The sequence below is a fragment of the Trichosurus vulpecula genome, chromosome 5 (genome assembly GCF_011100635.1).
Source record: "Trichosurus vulpecula isolate mTriVul1 chromosome 5, mTriVul1.pri, whole genome shotgun sequence".
NCBI classification, from domain to species: Eukaryota; Metazoa; Chordata; class Mammalia; order Diprotodontia; family Phalangeridae; genus Trichosurus; species Trichosurus vulpecula.
The window spans coordinates 220,841,611-220,865,011 of NC_050577.1; the positions used below are offsets into that span (position 1 = coordinate 220,841,611).

At 41.5% G+C, this 23,401-nt stretch overlaps 1 protein-coding gene across 1 annotated transcript in view; it reads right to left on the bottom strand.

The window, feature by feature from the left end:
- CRADD (CASP2 and RIPK1 domain containing adaptor with death domain) overlaps nucleotides 1–23,098 on the bottom strand; it is a 222,099-nt gene extending 199,001 nt beyond the window's left edge. Inside the window, exons 1-2 of the mRNA XM_036762001.1 lie at nucleotides 22,995–23,098; nucleotides 18,161–18,463 (exon numbers count right to left, since the gene is read on the bottom strand). Of these exons, the coding sequence (XP_036617896.1) occupies nucleotides 18,161–18,458 (298 nt within the window). The 5' untranslated portion in view covers nucleotides 18,459–18,463; nucleotides 22,995–23,098. The remainder of the gene's footprint in view (nucleotides 1–18,160; nucleotides 18,464–22,994) is intronic.
- Nucleotides 23,099–23,401: the final 303 nt, after the last annotated feature.

The following is a 23,401-nucleotide window of genomic DNA, read 5'->3' on the forward strand; positions in this document are numbered from 1 at the left end:
TAAAGGTGCCACTAGCCAAGACGGCCATAAAAAAGAAAAAGATATACTGATACTTGCACTTATGTGGCTCCAATGTAATTAATCAAGTGAAAGCTAACTAAAGAATCTAATAAACAACACAAAAACCATAAACTGTACCCTTTGTGCTGAAGCAAGACTATTAACACTCTTTTTAGATGTGGGAGCAATTACTTAAATTAAATTGGGGGAAAGGAAAGGGTTTTGATTTCTAATGAAAACTAATTTAGTTTAACAAAAAACTACAATGCTAAATTTTTATTGCGTCTTTCAGAGGTCCATAAAAAACCCCACTCTGGAACAAAACTCAATTTCTTCTCAATAGCCTTCTCCCTTAATTCATTTATTCAATAATATGTTTACAAATATGCAATACTAGACAATAACTATAATGTAGATAAGAATAAGAGCTTACAAAAACTATGAAGGGCTATGCAAATTATGAAGAAGGAAATAAAATTATCAGGGAATGTGAAGAAGGACAATTCTCACATAACGAATTATTTCTGCAAAAGAAAAGCGACAAGGAGAGTGCTTCCTAAGTAGTATACAAAGGCATAGCAAATTGTCCAATTCGGTTCGACTAGGGAAGAATAAAGTAGAAAACATGGTGACCCTGGTCACACATCTTCGCACACCTTCACAATGTTGTATGTGTGTGTGTATGTGTGTGTGTGTGTGTGTTGGCTGATGAAAGAACAGGACCTTTTTGGCCTTTTCCCTTGTACCCCTAGAACCCTGGCACAATGCTCGGTACATAGCATGTGCTTAATAAAATGTTCCCCCTTTCACTCCAAAGGGAGGTTTTCATAGAGTGACAGTTTAAGGGAGAATTCTAAGTCTTTGCTTATTGGACAAAAGTGTGAAACGTAAAATATTACTTTGTCATTTAAAAATGTAAGTAAAAGTGTAAGTAAAAGTGCAAAATATTACTTTGTTATTTAAAAACCAGTCATGTTATATAGAGGTCTGTAAAAATCAGGCAACACTAAGTATCTAATCGAAAAGTCACTCTACATTGAACTGGATGACTTTAATGAGATAAGACCTCCCTGAATGCCAAGGCCGTAGGTGCGCTAAGTGAGATGCAAAGTGCTGTCAGAATTCAGAATTTTTATAATTCAGAATATTCATATTTTTATGTTCATATTTATCTATTTTATATAAATGTTATATTTGTACGATGTGACCAGGACAGGTCCAGGCACATAATAGGCCATTCATAAATGCTTGCTGAGTGGTTGATTGGCTGATTACCTCAGGCACTTCTCTCCCTAGGACCTCTCAGTAAAACTGAAAGGGACTGCATTGTCATGGGAGGAAGAAATTCGCTCATTCAGAGAGATCTGCGATGAAATCACAGTTCGTTTGGGGAACTTCCCTATAAAAATGATTTCCTCTTATTTTCCCAAGTTCCTCCCACTTTTACCAGCATGAAGGTCACCCAGAGTCTTTGTCTACAGTGCCGAGACTTGGCTCTTTCAGGCCCAATGGGCACACAGGACCAGTGCTTGCAAACATGGTTGATTAAGCTAGAGATGAAAATAGAAAACTCACACTTCTGCACACCCATTCATTCTCAGGACTATTCCATTCCTACCATTGCTTTATGCATATATTTTAATCATATGTAAAGTGCTTATTGACTTGAAAATTAGCGGGGGACAAAAGTGACTCTCTAAAGTCTGCCTTCTATTTTGGGTGTCAAACCACACACTAGTTCCTCAATTATTGCATTTCTGCAATATTATTTTGGTAACAGAGCACCCACCCTCTCTGCCATGGTGCCAGGCATAAATAGTACATGAACACTTCCAGGAATTGTCAGCTTGATATGTCTTACAAGAAGTCGAGCCCACTTCATTACATTAACAAAAAGTCTTCTTGCCCTTTAATCTGCCCCACATACTCGATGATCCAATGACACCTGGCCTCCTTGCTGTCTCTCTCACAAGACAGTCTAGCTCCAGATTCTGTGCATTTTCTCTATCTCCCATGCTAGGGAATGTTCTCGTACATCTTCACCTCTTGGCTGAAAGTCCCAGAGCAAATCTTACTTTCTACAAGAAGTCCTTCCTGAGCCCCCTTAATGTAGTGCCTTCTTTTTGTTAATTACCTCCAATTTACCCAATCTATAAGTCATTCATAAATAGTTGTTTACATGTTGTCCCTCCTATTAGTCTGTAAGTTCCCTGAAATCAGGGACTATCTTTTGCTTTTCTTTGTATCCCCAATGCACCTAGCAGGCACTTAAAAAATGCTTGATTCACTCATTCATTCATTCCTGCTCTCCTCCCCAGTCTTTCCTGGCCCCCCATAGCACAGCTCCAATACCCCAGTTTAGGGGCCACAATGGTAATTCTCTGCCATTTCCTGCAAGAAACATACAGCCAAGGAAATCTCCCCCTAGGAAGGTAGCACTCTAGCTCTCTAACTTGGGAGCAGCCATAAGGTCAGTCCTGAGGCTGGAAAAGTCCACTTTCAGGATGTCTCCTCACAGGCAGATGCCTCTGCCTACCACATGATTCCAAGTGCTGTCAATTCCTTGGCCGCAGCCATATCTTGGCTAGGGAGTGTACACTCTGAGGGTCTCAGGGTCTCTGACCTATGATCTGAAAAGGAGATGGCATCCAGGAACTCAAGGCCTCTGAAGCTAAGGTTAACTCTTGAATTGGAGGACAAAGATCCAGATCCTGCCTCTGATACTTACTGCCTCTATAACCTCAGACCAGAAGTAAACTCAGTTTCCTCATCAGTAAAACGAATGGGTTTCACTAGATGACCTCTGAGGTCCCTTTCGGCTCTAGACTTATGATGCTATGAATTATCCTTCTCAGACACCTTGGGCAAAAATTCATGGGCTTCTCCTAACGGTGTAGGGAGAGGAGAGAAGAAATGTAAATCTCGGGGCAGCTAGGTGGCACAGTGAGTAGAGTACCGGCCCTGGAGTCAGGAGGACCTGAGCTCAAATCCAGTCTCAGACACTTGACACACTTACTAGCTGTGTGACCTTGGGCAAGTCACTCAACCCTAATTGCCCTGCCTTCCCGCCTGCAAAAAAAAAGAAAAAAGAATTTAAAAAAAAAAGAATATAAAAAGAAATGTAAATCTCTTCCACTCTGCTCCAATGAACTTTGGAAGAAGGTGGGGAATGGGCAAAGCAAAGATGGAGTCCTGAAGAGAGAGAGCACACACCTGACATTTCACTTTTCATAGACCAAAAGCAGGAGGGGCAGCGCCTCCAAAAAGAGTCCTGGAGGCAGCCCCAGGCACCGGGACCCAAATGGAGGAGGTCTCTGTATTCTCCCCTCAGCAAGGAGTCAATTCCGGGCCCACCTTCCACGTGGAGGTGCCTCTCAGCTTTCTCCAAACACAGGGCCACACCCCAGAAGCTGAACTAATCAGCACCACCCCCCCTTCCACCAGCATCCTGTTCCACCAGTAGATGCATCACATGTCAGGCAGAGCACAGAATTCTGGTGCTCCTCTTAAGCAATAATCTATGAGAACATGAAGAATGTTCAGAAAATATGAGACCCTCTCTAAATGCAGATATCCCCTCTCCACCCCCAACAAAAAATTCCTCTATTGGTGAGAAAAGCATTTTAAACATCCATTTCAAAAAGAGAGATGGAGGCACTCCCACTGTGCAGAAATATGTCACATGGCCTGCTGTTCCTAGAAAGCGCTGAAATTAACTGCCAACAGATGCAGTATTTCATCAGTCCCATAAATATTCAATAAAAGACTTCTGCCATTCCTTTTCGGTGCCCTTGTGGGAGGCAACAAGAAAAAAGAAAAGAAAAGGGAAAAAACCCTCTTGTAAAATACAGGCCACAACTGTTATAACCCCCTTTTAAACAATCAAAATTGCAGGACCAAATATTTTTATGGAAATCTCATCCTTGTATCTGTCCAAGATCTCTGGGACATGATCTTTCCATCTGAAAGAAAAAAAAAGGGTGGGGAATAATGCAACAGGACATCAAAAGTCACATTGCTAGGATCTGGACACAATCAAAGCATCATTCCATTTCAAATCAGATGGCGGGGTGGGGAAGACCTATTTAAATAGGCAAAGTTCTAGATAAAAATCAGTCAGTCTCCTCACCAGGCCAAACACTATGGTAGAAAGAACTCTGCATATCGTCTGAGTTTGTTCCATCACTCTCCTCCAAACTCTTGTAACCACTGTTACTGATACCACCGACGCCATCCTTCCATACTCCCTGGGGCCGAGCTCGAAGGGGGAGGCAATCAGGATTAAGTGAGGTGCCCAGGGTCACACAGCTAGGAAGTGTCTGAAGTCGAATTTGAACTCCAGTCCTCCTGACTCCAGAGCCAATACTCTATCCACTGTGCCCCTAGCTGCCCCCATACTTCTAAGTTTTGAGTGGAAATGAACTGGTAGTCACACACCAAAGGAAAACAGAATTTACTGAGATCCTATTAAGTGCTTGACCATGCAATCAATCAATCATTAAGCCTTAATTAAGCACCCTACTATGAGTTCTAGGCACTGGGGATACAAATGCAAAAAATGAAACAATCACTACCCTCAAGGAGCTTGGCTGAAAGTCAGCGCAAATGTTATTGCAAATAATACAATTTTTTGCAATATATTTTGTAAAAATAGAAAAAGGACAAGAAAATGGCAAGGGGGAAGGAGGAAAGTACAGTTCAGGCCACATGACTGAAAACGAATCAAGAGCATCATCTTTAGTAAAGGAGAAAGATATTTATAATTTTCATGTATGCAAACATGGACCTGGGATTTTCCTCATATCTTCAAGCACCAACTGCCAAAGGGTGCCAGATAATGAAGGGGAAAAGGAAGGGAAAAGCATTTTTTCAAGTATCTATTATGCTTTAGGCACTGTGCTAAGCACTTTACAAATATCTCATTTGGTCCTCACAACAACCCAGAGAGGTCAGTGCTGTAATTATCCCCACTTTACAGATGAGGAAACTGAGGCAAACAGGGTGGAGTGACTTGCCCAGGGTCCCACAGCTAGTAAGTATCTGAGGCTGGATTTGAACTCAGGTCTTCCTGACTCTTGACCTAGGGCTATATCCACTACCTGAAGAGGGTAAGCACTGTGTTAACACAAGTGCTTTAGTGTCAATGATTGGCTTACTGCTATTACTGGCAGTAAAACAAAAGTACAGGCGATAAAAAGAAATATTTCTTTCTGACTGTCAAATTATGATTTACAGACATTAGATCTCTTGATCCTGTTCCATAGATGAGTGCAAATTTCATCCCCATTTATGGAGAGCTTAAAAGGTTTGCCAAAGGTCACCCAGGTAGGTGTTACCAAGAAGAATTTGGCCTTCCCTAAATTCTATTTCATATCAAGCCAAAATAATGAAAGTTGCCTTATAGGTTATTACCAAGTGACTTTCCAAAAGAAATAAGCATAACCTGGATTGGATCATGTCCTATGTAAACTGAAAACATCTTTATTTTGGGTTCCTTTCATTCTCTTCCACAAATAAAATTATCAAATTCTCCCCTCCCCCCATGATAATTTTGAAAAATTTACATCTACCCATACAGAATTATAAGAATTCACAGGGTCACCCCACTGATTTTTTTTCCATGAAAATCTGTGGAAAAAAAAATCATGAATGATGGACAAGCTTAGTAAGAAATTCAGTGAATAACTGGACCAATAAAGGTCACAGTGGCAAAAGTTTCCAAATACAGTTTATAAGCCATGAGGGAAAGGGAGAGATCTGAAAAATAATTTGGCATTTAAAAGTTCCAGTGATTAAGCAGTCAAACAATAAGTACCAAACACTGCCCAGCTGTTATGGGCCAGGCCCTAGAGATACAAAGAGATACAAAGATGTCTCTGCCTTTGAAGAGCTTACGTTCTATTGGGGAGATGGTATGTTTATGTAAAAAATATATGTAAGATATATACCAAATAAATGTCAGGTATTGGGGAGAGTATAACAGCTGGGGGAGGAAATGAAATTCAAAAATTAGAATCTTCTAAAATACGGAACTAATTAGTCATCACAGTAAATAACATGCATTTTGGGAGACTACGTAGAGCAGTTCTATTAAGAACCTGACAAAATTCTCCAAACTAAGTCAACATATACTTGCGAAATTTAGTGCCAAAGTAGGCACTTGTTGTTAGTGCTAAGTAGTTTAAGTGCTCCAACTCTTCCTGATCCCATTTGGGGTTTTACTGGCAAAAATATTGGCATGGTTTTCCATTTCCTTTTCCAGCTCATTTTACAGATGAGGAAACTGAGGCAAACAGGGTTAAGTGACCTGCACAAGGTCACACAGCTAGTAAATGCCTGGGTCAGATCTGAACGCAGGAAGAGAAGTCTTCCTGATTTCTATTCCTGTGCTCTATCCACCGCGCCACCTAGCTGACCCAAAGTAGGCCCAGAGAGCAGCAAAAACTATGCTGGAAAATATGGTTTGGAATCCAGGAATGAGAGATTCCAAAGGCTTGTAGACCAGTCTGATGCCTCCCCACTGTAGGCAGTCAATAGTTTTCTCTAGGAGAGAGTTAGAATGTGCAGGAGAAAATATCATAGGCAAAAGAATAAAATAAAATGAAATCTCAAAGACCAGGAAGAAACTTGCTACAAACAAAGCAGTGATTTTTAAATCAGCTTTCTCTGTACAACCATATTATTGGGTGATGAGAACAAAGGTCAAAGTACATGCCAGATTATAAAGAAAGAATAAAGATGAGAAGGAACTGTTTGCCATTAGAGAAACTCCAAACCAGCCTGTTTAAATAAACTGTAGACTCCAAAAAAAATATGGGAAATGGATAAAAGCAAAGACATGGACTCTTACAATTCCCTAGAGAGGTTTAACTGATGAAAAACAGTAATCACAATGAGGAGAGACAATGAGTCCAGAAATGGCCAATCTCCCTGCCAAGTGGAAAGACATGGCGGCCAAGGGCAATACCTGTTCAGAGCACAAGTATGTTTGAAAAACATGACAGAGGAGGAAAATGGAAGGCAGCTCACTCAATAGTCAAAATGAATTGTGGTTAAAATGAGCCTACAGAGAGAGCGAAATGTGTCACGAGCTCTAGACAAAGCAAGTTATCCTGATGGCATCTCCAGAAGGAAGGGCAAAGATGAAACAGAACAGATCGGACAGGGTTTAGGTTTGTTTTGTTTTTATAGGGATCTGTTCTCCCAAACCCAACGGTGGACCTAAAGAAAAGGAATTCTGATACCTCTCTAGCCAATGACAGTGGAAGTAGAAATGGTTCAAATAAGATGAAGTGACTGGACCTGACTTGCTATTTATAGAAGAAATACGGCCACCTATGTAAAAGGTGATATAATTTTAAAGGTACCCAAGGTATCAATCCTCAGGTGAATTCAAAGAGAGGAAGATCCCCAAAGAATAGAAAAGATATAATATTCTTTAATAACCACCAAAAAGAGAATGAAAAGATATTAGCAAGTACGAGCCCAAACACCTACTTTCTCATCTCCTAAAATCTCAATTTTCTATTAATGATGCTCCTAGGTTCATATAATACCCTACAACGTAATCAATCCCTGGCACTCTACAGGCAGGGTACTAGAACAGGGCTAATGTTAGGGTCAAGACTGTCAGATTGCTTGCCATCTTGGGGAGCAGGGAGGGGATGGAGGGAAGGAGAAAAATCTGGAACTCAAAATCTTTCAAAAAATGAATGCTGAACATTGTCTTTACATGTAATTGGAAAAATAAAATGTTATTAGATTTTTTAAAAAAATCTATTTAAAATTTAAAAAACAATAAAATTAGAATCAAGAGACCTAGGCTCTGGTTGAAATATTTATTAGCAAGTGTCTCCTAATAAGTCATTTTCACCAGTTTCCTCATTGGTAAAATGGGCATATAATATCTGCACTGGCTATCTTTCAGTCTTGTTGTAAGGAAAGTGCTTTATAAACCTTAAAACACTAAAGAAAGGAGAGCAATGGATTGCTATTATTTTAAAGAAAAACTCCTCACAGAAATCCACAGTATGAATCAAAGATACTGAAAAGTAAAGCTGTAAGAAAAAAAAAAGAATTAAGTGCCCAAATTATGACAAGCAGCCTTCTGAATTAGTCCAGCCATCTATGTAACTCAGACACGGGCTCTAAATGAAGAATGATCTGGTCCCAGAACTGAGTTGGAGGACTGTCCTTGGGAAACTGCATGGCAGTACATTCATATAACCTTTATTTGTGATTTTGTTGGTGTGAGAACTTCTCCCACAATAGCTGCAACTAAGTTACAGCCCAGTAGCTAGTCTTAGAGATTTGCCTGAAGCTGGCACAGGTTAAGTGGTCACAGAGATAGAAGGTATCAAGATAGGATACAGTGACCAGCGATACAGTGATCAGCGATACAGTGATCAGACACTGCCTCCTTCCAAGGAAACTACTCAGGGCTTCAATAATCCCCAAATGGCTTTCCTTTCCAAAGCACATCAGCATTGCCCTCATTAAACTATAAGGCTACACACATCATGAAAACAAATTCAGAAGAATTTAAATGACAAAGATCCCTCCCCGCCAAGACAGAAAGAGGCTTCGTTGTGTTAATGATAATGACTTGCTCCTGGGGGTACACTTAGCACAGTGTCTGGAACTCAGTAGGTGCTTAATACAATTTTTCAATTGATGTAAAAGACAGTATTGAGGCTACAACTAAAAAAGTTGTTGCGGACAGTCACAGAGAGATAGCAGAGACAGCAGGGCTCCAGTGGTACTTCAGGCAGAGAGAAAAAAAAATGGGAGCTGGGCCTCCTTTAGGCAGATTCTTTACAGAGGATTTATAGGAAAATAAAGACAAGACTCACACAGGATGAAAAGACATGGAGGGACTCCCCACCGACCCCAGTTGAAGGGGTCTCCACACTTATGAAATCACAGATCCATGAAAGCAAAGAGACTGAACATTGAAGGATCACAGAACGCACCGTAGAGGCCCCCAGTCCAATGCTCACATTTTACAGACAAGGAAACTAGAGACCAGAGAAGCTAAATGAGTTGCCCAAGATGACAGAGGCAGTAAATGTAGAATTTGAACCCAAAGCCAGTACTGTACAACATGGCTTCTCATTTATTTCAAAGCTCAAAACTACTTCTAAAAAGTTCTTCTCTAACAAAAAAACTCAATGCTTTTCATGGCTTCCTGGGAAACAAGGTTCAAGATGGGTAAGAAGGGAAAAGAGTAAACCAGGGAGAAAAAAATCTTTCCAGCAAGTTTCTCTGATAAAAGATTTCATTTCCAAGGGCATAGGATCAGGTTCAAATGTAAAAGACTAATTGCCATTTACCATGTTAAAAAGAAAGAAAGAGAGACAGAGAGAGACAGAGCGAGAGAGAGACAGAGAGAGAGAGAGAGAGAGAGAGAGAAAGAAAGAAAAAGAAAGAAAAAAGAAAAAATGCTTCAAATCACTAATCATTAAAGAAAAGCAGCTCTCAGATTCTACCTCATACTCATCACATTAGTAGTGTTGACAAGAAGGTGAAAATGACAGATGCTGGAGCGGCTGCAGGAAAACAGGCACATTGATATACTGTTGGTGGAGCTGATGAATGGAACTTTAGCCATTCTCAAAAGCAATTTGGAACTATGCCCAAACTGGTCATATCCTTTGACTCAATGCTACCACCACTGGGTCTTTATACAAAGAGAGCAAAGAGGAAAAGGCTCTCCATGTACAAAAGTATTTATAGCAGCTCTTCTTGTGGTAGCAAAGACTTGGAAACTGGTGGGATGCCTATCAATTGGGGAATGGCTGAAGGAGCTGTGGTATATCATTGTGATGAAATACTATTATGCCATTTTTTTAAATGAAAAAGGGATGGTTTCAGAGAAAACAAGGAAGGATTGTGCGAACTAATACAGAGTGAAGTGAGAAAAACCAAGAATACAACTTCTACTATAACATCAGCATTGCAAAAACAAAACAAACAATTTGCAAAACTTAAGAGCTCTGGAAAACCCAAAGACCAAAAATGATTCCAGTAGCAATGGTGAGATGTGGGAATTTGTTTTTCCTGACTATCAATATTTGTTGCAAGGGTTTTATTTCATTTTTCCAGTGAAGAGAGGGAAGAGAAGCAAGTGGGAGAGAAAATAAATGTTTGTTAATTGAAAAAAAAATTAATTTAAAAGAATTCAAGCAAACTAGCATTGAAATAAAGTCTTTTTTTTTCATTTTTCAATCTATACCCCTAATGTTACTGGCCAAGAAGATCATCTAGGCTATCAATACCAGTGCAGCACAGGGGAAAGAACAGTGTCTCTGCAGTGAGAGGACCTTGGTTCAAATCCTACCCCCGATACATCTGCTACCTGTATGATGCTGGGCAGATCCTGTCACCTCTCTTGACCTTGGCCCTTCTTATCTGTAAAATGAAAGGGTTCAAGTAGATGGCCTCTAGGGTCCAGTCTTAAATGTCTAGGATTACAAATCAAATGGTTTCTATTAAAAAGAGTTGTATGAATTCCACTTATGCTCACGTAAAGACTAGTAGTGAAATGATATCATAAATTCTTCCTAAATTGTTGTTGGATTGGACTTACATCAAGAACTCAAGATACTAAGGCTATGACAAGGCAGCATATATGTTGGGCAGACAGCATGAAAACCCCACAAGCACTCTCCAGAAGAATCCATCTGCCAGATGTGTAGTATATGGGGCACACAGCCCTAAGCAGGTAGGTATAAATGATGATTTTCTGAATAAGGCAGCATTTCTTAAATGGTGGACATGTTTTTCTTCCAAGTTTCATGAGCTGCTGGGAAACATTTAATGGACCCACTGATAGACACCTCATAAGGGACACCCAGAACCTCATGATGGTCTTGTAGACTAGTTCAAAGGTTATAAAAACAGCACATTCACAAATCACAGCAGAGCTGAATGTGTTAAGGACACCACTGCCAAATCTGGAATCCATGTTCATAGCCCAAGGACTTTGTCAAATAGATTTTCAATCGTTGTGTATACTGGTAACCTGAAATCCAATTTGGAAGCCTTCTGACCAAATTCTGAAGCCATCTCAGAATGAGATAATCTTCTGAGCCTCCACAATGTTAGTTGAATTAAAGAACACACTGGATCATATCAAACAGAGTCAGCTGAAGAATCTCTTGTTTTTGCTTTGAAAAACTGAAGAAAGAGAGACAGATACAGAACGGTAATGGAAAACTCTTATTTTTGCTTCAAAAAACTGGAGATTCCTGACATTTCCACCATCCAAAAGCAGTACTAAAAGAAATATGTGATCCAGTTTTGTCTATAAAGCAGTTATTCTCACATGCAAGAATATTGTTATCATTTTGTTTTCCCAATTCCTGGTGGTGTCATGTAAAGAATACTCAATTTGGGTCAAAAGACCTTAGTTTAAGTCCTGGTACACTATAACACCTGATCACCTCTCTAAGTATGGGCAAATTCCTTGATGACAGTGATGGTGATTGTAATAATACCTAAAATCTATGTAATGTTTTGAGGTTTACAAAGCATTTTACAAATGTTATTTCTTTTGAGCCTCACAACAACTTTGAGAGATAGATGCTTTTATTATCCTCATTTTACAAGAGAAAACTAAGGCAGACAGCAGTGTTGTGACTTGCCCGGGAGCACAAAGGTAGCAAGTAGACGAGGAGTGCTGGCTGGAGAGGAATGGCAATGCAAGATGTGAGCCTCAGCTCTCTCATCTGGAAATGTTTGGACTTCTGGAGAACAGTATGGAATTATGTCTAAAAAGTACATGTACCCTATGACCCAGACACCGCTCTACTAGGCATAGACACCAGTGAGTTAAAGTTAGAAAGGTCGTGTACGCACCAACATCTTCATGGCAATGCTTTATATGGAAGCAAAGAACCAGAGAGCAGATTCTTCTCATAAACTGCAGTGTGACTGTGATGGGATGTTTCTGCATCAACAGTGACAGTGAATATGAACAGTTGGCAGCAGCCTAGGAAGACTGGTATGAATTGATGAAGAATGAAATGAGTGGAACCAGAGAAACAATATACACCATCACTATAATGATGTAAATGGGGGGAAGGGGAAGAAGAAACTGAATGCTGTGCAATTATAATGATGAAGCTTGGCTCCAGAGATAAGCTGAGAAAATGTATCTCCTTCCCCACTTTACAGAGGTGTGGGACTATGGGTAGAGAGGGCCACATGTGCTAGCAGACACAGTTGATGTAGGAGGCAGTGGGATCTGCAGGGGTAAGAGCAGTGGCTCCAGAGGCAAAGGAACTGGGTTCAAATCATAGTTCTGATACTTACTACCTGCGTGTCCTTGGACAAGTCACTTCATTTCCTCACCTGTAGATCAAGGAAACTGGAGCAGAAGCTTCTAGGGTCCCTTCCAGCTGGAGATCTCTAGCCTTGCTTATTGATTTTACTAATTTAATCTCTTTTTCTTTTTTCAATGTGTTACAAGGGATGATTCAAGGTTTAGGAGAGAAGGGAAAGATATATTTGGAAATGAAGACAGTGTAAAAACAAGAACAAAACAGTAAAATTATATCTGTTCAAAGGAGGGGGCTGGACAAGAAGACCTCCCAAGACCCTTCCCATTTTGAATCTATAGCCCTGTGATCTTACGACCCAACCCTGTAATTTGTTGATAAAAAGCTGTTTTGAAAAGCTGCCCAGGAGATTAATGGACTGTTGGTTCTATAAGAATATAACTTTCCTCTTAAAGATGAAGCAAGTATATTTGGACTACATGTGTATGTGCGTGTACATATGTGTGTTGTGTGTAAACAGTATATATGTATGCATACATGCATAGAGACAGACTACAGTCTGTATAGTATGTATATATACACAAACTATATAGTGTATATGTGAATCTGTATATATATGTGTGTACGTGTATATACACATATATGTGTGTACATACATGCACATATATGCATAAACAAACATCACACACACACACACACTGAGTCTATTTGATTCTATCTAATACCCACCTGACATAATTGACATAATTAAAGTCAAAACTTTGGCAAATATAAGGACTTGCCAACTAAGAACAGGCTCCAGTCAATTCTGGTATCAAGAGATCGTCTCCTGGGAGCATTTAAAATACAATCTTTGGTTATTTTTAGACTCAGAACCTAGATGCAGCCCATATGCCACATGAAATAATATCAGACCCCAAACTGGAAAACAGAAAAATCAAATACATGCTATAGCCAAATAAGGCTCTGAACCAGCTCAGAAATTATAATGGGAAAAAAATTCTGAAACTTGGTGTCAGAGAAATAACAAACAAAAAAACCCCAACTTTCTCTTCCTAATAAAATAGACTAGTCTCATTCTAGGAATAGAGAATCTACTAGACCAAAGGGAAAAGACACATCTCTGGCCAGCAGCCCTTCCAAAAAGAGATCACCAAATCGGTACAATGAAATGATCTCAGAGTCACAGGACCTTAGATTTAGAATCAGAAGGGCCCTCAGAGACCATGGGGTCCAACCTTTTTATTTTACAAATAAGGAAATTGTGACCCAGAGAGTTAAGTGGCCTGCCTGAGGTCACACAGCTACTAAGGATCTGGGCTGGGATTCAAACTTGGTTCCTCTGAATCAAAATCCCATATTCTTTCTACTGGAGAGAATAAAGATGGAGCTGGATAAACACAATGTAAAAAAGTAGCACATCTTCCTATTTTCTGGACCTTCAGAGCCCAAACATTCTTTCAAAAATAAAGTATAAGTAAACTATTTTAAAATCTCATAATGACAGTTTTTTTAATAGGAAGAACCAAGGTTCTGGCAAATGAACCTCTGGAGTTCTTACAAGAACATCAACTGGAAGGCATCTAAACACTGCTACTCTTTTTGCTCCATTTGCAAAAATAATCTACTGCTTTCTAATTAATCAAGGCCCCATGATGAAAGAGGAAGCTAGGTGGTGCAGCGGATAGAGTACCAGGCCTGTAGTCAGGAAGGCCTGAAATAAAATTTGGCCTCAGACAATTACTAGCTGCGTGACCCTGGAGAAGTCACTTAACCCTATTTGCCTCAGTTTCCTCATTTGTAAAATGAGCTGGAGAAGAAAATGGCAAACCACTCCAGTATCTTTGCCAAGAAAACCCCAGATGGGAGTCACAGAGAGTGGACACGAATGAAATAACTGAACAATAACATGATGAAACATGCTACCCATGTCCAGATAGAAAGATGATGGATTCTGAGTGCAGAGTGAGGTGTGTGTGTGTGTGTGTGTGTGTGTGTGTGTGTTTAAAGATATGGACAATGTGAGAATTTGTTTTGCTTGAATAAATATGTTTGTAGTGGGGGAGGGGATATACATATGTATAGGATATATATAGAGAGAGGATATATACTTTTCTATATAGTATATATGTAATTGGTATATATTTACATTTTTAGATATATAGTCTAAATATGTATTTTGTATATCTGTATGTGTATATATACACTCATAGATAGATGGATGGATAGATAGATAGATATGAATACAATCCAAAGAGGGAAAAATTATTTGAGTCCTAACTATCACAAAGAAAGTCAGGCTACTGAAAATGGTAAAACCCTGCCCTTAGAACTCAGAATGGTTTGATTTCTAAGATCCCAATTTTCCAACAAATGGCTTCTTTTTAAAGGCTCATCTCCCAACAAGAAGTCTGTGACCTCCCAACTACCCATTTCTTCCATTCTACCCCCTCAAAAAAAATAATAGATAAAATAAATAAATACTAACACTTATAAGCAGCGGTAAATTGTCCAAAACCTAGCTCAATGAAAACCAGCTTCTTCTTGTTGTGGAAACGTATCCAGGGCACACGTGTGTACACACTGGGCTGCCTTTGTAGAACGCTGTTTTCAGTGGCAGTGCCATAAAGCCAGGCCAGGCTAATCAACAGCCAGGCTTCCCTAGGTACTGCCCACTATCTCCACTGACCAGCCTGAAAAATCAACAGCACTTGGCAAAAACATCACTTTGTGAAACCTCTGAGAGGACGTCAGGAATGTAGCTTCCATCATCTGACTTGTCTCTGTTCCACGTTGTTGTTTTCCCCCCCTCTCACCCAGTTGGCTTGACTCCACTGGTTAGCAAAAATGGCTTCTCCTTTTCCCCTGTCCTTTGGGCAGAATGAAAAGCCCACCAAGATGCCCACTTTCATCCAAGTTGTCTGTAAATACAGCCTAATTACCTATATTTCAAAATTAGTCATTATTTCCTTTGTTAAGTCTAAAGCTCTAAGGAAGGATCATCTGTGCTTTCAAAAAAGGTACATCTAAGAGGGACAGTTTCTTTGCCCCAAAGGGAACCCAAATTCAGAAAACTAAATATTATGAGAGGAAACAGGTTTCAGTTAATACACAGCCTGGCTTCCATCCATGATTTGACAAGACATCTGTGTCTGTCTGTTCAATTAAAGAAAGAATCTACCAGGAGAATATTAATGTTGAGGTAGAGGCCACCGTTGTCTCCAGTCTGGCTTGTTTTCTGGGTACTCGTTAATCAATGTTGGGGCATACGTCACCCAGTCTGAAGAGATCCTACACATAGTAGGCATTCCCCTACCAGTCAGCCAGCATGTAGAAGCCCATTCTCATTATCTATAACCTCACTCTTTATGAAACCACATTTGGGGAGGAGCCAGTCCCCGTTAGCTGACCTGGACATTTCTGAACGGTCTTTGTCTCATTAAAAAAGTTATCAATAAAAGCTAGCTCTGTCTTGAATCCCTTGCTGATATCTAGGAATTGATGTGTTGCTACATTGACATATTTTTAAATAAACTCTTTTTAATTCTCTTTTTTCCTGAATGTTGACTTGTTCATTGGGGCAAAGGCCTGAACAAAGACAAGAGGACATAGTGAGCCCTGAATTTCTCACCACACTCTCACTGACTTTCAGGTCCATTGCCAACTCCAGACGACTAATATGGTGTACTTAAAAAGTGGAATGGACCCAAGTCCTAGTAACTTGGTGCAACCCTGGGCAAGTCACTTTGCTTCTCTGAGACTCAGTTTCCTGAGCTGTAAAATGGAAATTAAGCTTTCCCTGCCTACCTCATGATTGTTATGAAAGAAGCATGATTGTAAACTATAAACATACAGAGAAATAACTCATTATGGGGCAAGGAGTCAAACTTTTGTGAGTGCCCCGAAGCCCCTGGACCGTCTGCTGAAGCTCCCAGTCCACTTCTCAGAGTTATGTTTTTAAATACATAAAACAGAATACAGAGGATTACTAAGGAGACCAATTCTATGGCAATGCAATTTTTTTATATATTTTTAGGAAAACAAGTTCACAGTCTCCAGGTTAAGAGCTGCTATAATGGGGAAAGATCACTGGTCTTTGGGTCAGGCGACTTGGGTTTGAGATTGAGTTCTACCATCATTATCTGCACGATCCTGAGGTGAGCAGCTTTCTCCCTACCCAGACCTCATTTTCCCCATTTCTCAAATAAAAACATTAGACCCAGGGATCTTGAGGTTCATTATGGTTCTAAAATTCCTTAAGCCCTTCCCTACTTCTGTTTTTACAGTAAAATGTTAGAAATGGCTTCCAGACTTCACATCATACAACTGTGACTACTACCAGATAATAATAAACATGTTTATTTCCTAGATTAAAAAAATACAAGCCAGAGCATCAGGAAAACAGTGACTCCAATAATATAAACAAAAATATTCAAATGAAGCTGAACAGTACAAATGTGACAACCAAGCTTGACCCTGAGAAGAGCTAAGGAAACATAATTCCTTTCTTTGGAGAGGTGAAGGTCTATGGGTACAGAATATTATATACACTGTTATATATACATGATTCTTGTGTCAGCCAGTTTCACTTAACTAATTTTTCTTGTGTGGCACTCAGTCTGAACATACAAGATAGAGAAATCACTTGAGAAGGATCCAAAAGGGATGGGTGGAGCCACTTTTCCTCTGATCTCTTATAGACTGAAGAAAGAGAGGTTCCAGTGGGACCAGGAGGCCCCCTGGGCCTCAATCTACCAATCTTTAAGAAACAACCCCAATCACTACGGAACAGAAGAACACACTGTTTCCTCCCCACAAGGCCCATGTCCCTATAGAAGGTACTCCAGTCTAACAAACATCCATACTCAGTAAATTCATCATTTGAACTCATGAGCTCATCAAGCCAATCAGGGGTTTCTCTAATTGCTTCTTCATACTTTATTAAAAAGGATGGCACAGCGGGCATAGCTCAGTAGAGGTGGGGGAGCATGGAGAAGGAGATATCTGTAAATGAGAATGATGGGGGGGAAAGGCATGAAAAAAACATGCACACATATACATATATGCCATACATATGCATATATATTATATATGTATGTGTGTATATATACATGTGAAAAATAAATTGCAGAATACTGCAAAACAATTTCTGATTGTCTCATTATAAAGCAATTCAGTTCTCTGTTTTTTCCTCTTGGGAGACCATGCGAATGACAGCAGAATAGAGGAGAGAACACATTTCAGGATTTAACATCTTGCCATCCCAGGCTTTCAAATTTGCCTGAAGCAGCATGGGCACTTCCTCTCAAACAGTGCCCACAACCAACTCGTCTCCTCCAGGGGCTTTAGTAAAGTAGAACTAAGGCAAATTTCAAACTGACAACCTTTATATACAAAAGATGCCAATCTTAAAAAGACTTAGGGTTTGACATGAGTCTCCAGACTGAGGAACAGCTGTGGGTTATACGTGGGAGGCTAGAGGGCTTTCTTCCTTCAGATGACCAGTGACAAGCCTTTACTAGCCAGCAGTCCTGAACCACAGGCACAAAGACACCTGAAAAGGCATCTAATAGCCCAGATTTCCATCCTCAATCTCCAAATGCTCCCAGCCATCAAAAGGCCACCTGCCTTCTCAACGAAAGCATGTCTTCCCCTTGGCTTGCCAAATTCTCAAAGAAATTCTAAAACTCTTCTCTAGCTTCGCTGCCGAGCAGACCCTCGGCACACTCTAATTCCCACCTTCTCCTCAGAATGCTCAAGCCAGATGGTCCTTCCTCCCAGATTCCTTCTTTATCATCACCAGGAACCTCCAACTTTCCAGGCCTGAGTACCAAGACAGGGCATCCCCAGTGGCTTGGTGGAAATGGTTTGGAGCCTACCTGTAGGCGTCTCTTGGATGGCTTGTTCCCGGGATTTCTCCAGTTTCTCCCTCACCCAGGGAAATTCCTGCAGGGAATCCAGGAAGGTGTCAAAGGCTTTGGGGCCTCGTGTAGGTAGGATATCCAGCAGCATCATGGTCTTCCTGAGGCCTGTGGGTTGGGCTCTGATTTCTTGAACATGGTTTTCTGTCAAGATTCCTTCCTGGTAGAGATACTGAAGAACAAGTCCGTCCACCAGGACTTCAGCACCCAGTTCCAGCCGAAGAGAGCGAAGAACCTGCTTATCTCTGGCCTCCATCTCGTCTGGGAAGGAAAGAGACCACACAGACTCAGAAAGACAAAGCTACAAGCTGTTAACAACCGAAAGATCTCATTATGTACAATTAGGTACAGGAGATCAAATACAGAGAAGTAAGCAATAAGGAGGATATGACTTCTCTCACACAAAAAGAATTCTGACCCATTCTAACTTATTTCCTTGTCCATTGAAAGGAGATAAAACAGCTAGCATTTATGTTGAAATTTAAGGTTTGCAAAACGCTTTATAATTATTATCTCATGTGGTCCTCACAATGACCCTGGGAGACAGATGCTAAAATCGTTCCCATTTTACATATGAGGAAACCGGGCTTGCCCGGGATCGCGCAGCTAATAAGTATCCAAGGTAGCATTTGAACTCAGGTCTTCCTGACTCCAAGTGTGAAAAGTAGCCATCTAGATACCGCAACTCAAAGAATAAAATGAAAGCATTCCTGCTCCCAAAAATCACACGTTCTCCTGGTCAGTATATAATTCAATCAAAAAGCATTTAGTAGGTGCCTACTATGTGGCAGTCAAGGAAATAGCCCCTTGCATTTTACTGGTTGGGGATGGGATATAGGAGGGAACCATACTCTAGACAAGGAAATACAAATTTTATATAAATCAATGCGATAAGTAAACAAAAAATGAGGATCAAGAAAGGTATACTGTAGGAGGTGGCCGCTGAACCTAGGCTCAGAGGAAGCGAAGAGAGAATCCCCATGAGGAACACAGGTGGCATTTTCGATTGGTGTATAGAGAAAATGTGGGGTGGCTAGGTAGTGCAGTGGATAGAGCACCAGGCCTGGAATCAGGAAGACCCAAATTCAAATATGGATTCAGACAGTTCCTAAGCTGTGTGACCCTGGGCAAGTCACTTCACCCTGTTTGCCTTATTTTCCTCATCTGTAAAATGAGCTGGAGAAGGAAATGGCAAACTGCTCCAGTATCTCTGCCAAGAAAACCCCAAATGGGTTATGGAGAGGCAGATGCAACTGCAAAACAAGTGAACAACAAAAAAGAGAAAGAAGTTACTCAGAGTTAGTAAAGAAAAAGGGAAGTCAAGAATTCCAAGATGGGGGAGGGAAAGGAAAGAGGCATTGTGGCTAAGTGAACACAGTGCTAGATTCAAATCCCATCTTCCTCCCTGCATGACCATGGGCAAATCACTCAGCCTCAGTTTCCTCATCTGTGAAAATGAGAATAACACAGTTGTGGCTCAAGGATCCTACCTCAAGGAACAATGAAATATAATCTACAAAGTTCTTTGTAAATCATAAAGCACCCCAGAAATAGCAGGCATTGTCATCATTAAAAGTACTTCGTACTACTCTTCTCCCCAATATGGCTCCAACTTACTTTTCCATTCTTGTTTCAAACCACTCCCCCTTCACTCTTTCAGTCAGATTTTGGTTGTTTTTCCCCCATGGAAGGCCAGTGCCAGACAAAGGTCATTGAGATATATGAATACGCAAAGGATCTGTTGACTTTGTAGCCCAGGGAAATCGCAGTGTGGAAACCCCCTCCTCTAATACAGATCGCAACCTTTCTGTGACTTGATAGGGAGCTGCCTAAGGTTCAGAGAGGTCACAAGACTTGCCTATGGTCACAGAGACCCTTTCAGGGAGGTCCAAGCAGTCAAAACTATTTTCATAATAATATTAAGACATTATTTGCTTATTAAAATACTCCACTTTCAACTACATATCAGGGTGAGGCCAGACTGTCTCCATATACAACCAAAGCAACATGTGGGAATAGATGAAATCTACAGATATAAGAATCCATCTATTTTCTATTAAGTCAGATGCGAGTTTACAAAAATATAGAAAACGATGCTACTATTCATACAAAACTTTATTTCACACCAAATATTCTTCATTATAACTAGAGTTATTTTCAGAAAAATACATTATTTATGTTAAGATATAATGATTTAGGATTATTTTAATGACAATTTTCAAAACGTATCAGTTTTCATTTTTAATATAGTACGTATCAATAGATTTAATCCAAATAAATAAAAGGGGGGGAAGGGGGTCTGGAGACCAAAATGCTTGAGAACCTCCAATAGAGAAGGTGGTGCTTGAGCTGAGTTCTGAAGGAAGCCAGGGATTTGAAGAGGAAGGCTGAGGAGGAACACCATTCTAGGCACCGGGGCAGTCAGTGCCGAGGGGAGGAGACAAAGTCTGGCAGAGAAGGTAAAATTTCAGGAGCAGTTTAAATGATAGGAATCAGAGATTCTGAAGAAAGAGAAGGCTGAAATGGGCACCCTGGGCTTGTTACCAGAAGGGAAACCGAGGCCTAGAGGTTGGTCACTTTCCAACCCTCTTTAAGGAGTCAGCAAGGTCAAGGATATTTAGAGGTGGAAGAACCTTTAGAGACCCTCTGGTTTTTACAGAAGAGGAAACAGGAGCAGACAGGGGAAGTGAGTTGTCCAGCGTCACACAGGGATTAAATAACAGAGGCAGAATTGTTAAGAGGAATGCATTCGAGCTTGGGGGAAAAGAACTCTCCAGTTCCACTTATTTTTTTAGCACTACTTTGAGACCTGGTCGTCGTTGTTATCTGTTTGTCCTTCATTCCAGAAGAGCACCATGGTATCAGGGAGCTGATTGCATTTCAGTGAGGGAGGGCTGTGCAGAGTCACCAACCAGCCTCACTCTCTCCTCCTGAGTCATCAGTGGCCAGATATCGATCAGGATGACTGGAGATGGCCCTGGATGCAGTGGGAGACCTAGGCCTTTTTAAATTAAGGCCTTTGCCAGGTCTTAGTTTGACTGAAGCAACACCCATTCAGTGATTAAGGCTAGGTAAGAAATGAGGCAGAGAATGGCCTCTTTACCTAATTCAAAAAAAAAAAAAAAAAACCCTGCATCTGGGAGAGAGGGGAAGACCCTTGGGAAGTTTCTGGCCAAAACAATTGCCATTTATATTCATTCTGAGCCAATCAGGACCCAAAGCCCTGTAGGGCTTGGTCTGGCACTTGTAGTTGGCCAGTCAATGAGAACCAAAGTGGTTTATTTGAGGCAGGGTGGGAGAAAGCTCCCTGGATTTGGAACCAAAGGACCTGGGTTCAAATCCTGCCTCTGCTTCTTGTTATCTGTATGGTATGGGGCAAATCCCTTTAAGTCTCTGGGCCTGTTTTCTCATCTGTGAAATGAACAGGTTGGACTCAAACGTCCTCAAGCACTATAAGCCTGTGAATGTCTGTTAACTAAAGAGCATAATAAAGGCCTCTGCGGAAAGCTCAAGCTGGGGATGAAGGAGCACTCCTGTTACTTATCCCTCCCCAAGTCTCTTAAAGATATTTTTCTCACACCCACCAATCAGAAAGACATTGCTCCAGGAGGGGATAAGCAATCATCTGGTCTGACCTCATCATTTTTATAGAGGAGGAAGCTGAAGGGTACAAAGGAAGAAGGAAATAGGCATTTATTAAGCACCTACTGTATGCCTCGGGCTTTACAAATATTCTCTCATTTTATCCTCACAACCACCCTGGGAGGTAGGCACTGTTAGCATTATTATTAATATTCCCATTTTACAGATGAGGAAACTGAGGCAGACAGGGTTAGGTGACTTGACCAGGGTCACACAGCTAGTAAGCATCTGAGACTGGATTTGAACTCGGGTTTTCCTGACTCCAGTTCAGGTGTGCTTTCCAGGAGACCAGCTGGCTGCCTCTAGGCAGCATAGAAACAGGTGTGAAAGGGACCTCAGAAGTTATTAAAACCCGACTTTACGGATGGGGAAACTGAGGCCAAAAAAGGGGAACTCGCTTGCCCAAGATCACACGGAGAGTGACTGACAAAGTTAGAATTTGAACCCCAAACCCAGCACTTTGCACTGTGCCACACTGACACACAGCAGGTTAGAGGCAAATCAAGGTCTGGAGACCAGAGAGGTCAAGTGACCACCCGAGGTCACACAGCAGGTGAGGGGCAGGTAAGAGCTGGGGACCAGAGAGATCAAGTGACCACCTGAGGTCACACAGCAGGTGGGGAGCGGGTAAGATCTGGGGACCAGAGAGGTCAAGTGACCATCCGAAGTGACACAGCAGGTGAGGGGCAGGTAAGATCTGAGGACCAGAGAGGCCAACTGACCACCCGAGGTGACACAGCAGGTGAGGGGCAGATGAGGTCTGGGGACCAGAAAGGTCAAGTGACCACCCGAGGTGACAGCAGGTGGGGAGCAGGTAAGATCTGGGGACCAGAGAGGTCAAGTGACCACCTGAGGTCACACAGCAGGTGAGGGGCAGGTAAGATCTGGGGACCAGAGAGGCCAAGTGACCACCCGAGGTGACACAGCAGGTGGGAGGCAGATGAGATCTAGGGGACCAGAGAGGTCAAGTGACCACCCGAGGTCACACAACACATCCAAAGCCATCCCAGCTCCTGTCCACCAGCCACTAAAATGACACCAAAGGAAAGGACCCCAACAGGGAGGGGCCGCCCCGCTGTGAAGGTCCTGGACGTCACAGACAGGCTGCCCTAAAGGATGGGTACATAGTTTCTTATTTCCTGTTACTTACAGCCACCACGCCCTCAGAAAGCTGCCCCTTGAGTCCCGGCTCTGGGGCAACCTGTCATGCATCCGCCATCTTTGTTAGAGGCAAGCATCCCAAACAGGAAGTGCGGGCGGCCATATTTGTTAGGGGCCAGCACAGGAAGTCGGGTCAGGCGCCATCTTTACTGCTGGCGCTTTGCGTCACTGAGGGAGGGCTCGCCATGTTTGCTGTGGGCATAAGCTGCTGGAGCCACTGGCAACGTAATGTGACAAGGGAGTCAGCCAGTCCCGTGGTTGCCTATTACTGTAAAGCGGGAGTTAGTAACCTTCTCTGTGTCACGGGACTGACCCCTTTGGCAGGGTCCCGTGAAGCCTGTGGGCCCCTTCTCAGAATAATGCTTTTAAATGCACAACATAAAATACAAAGGATTG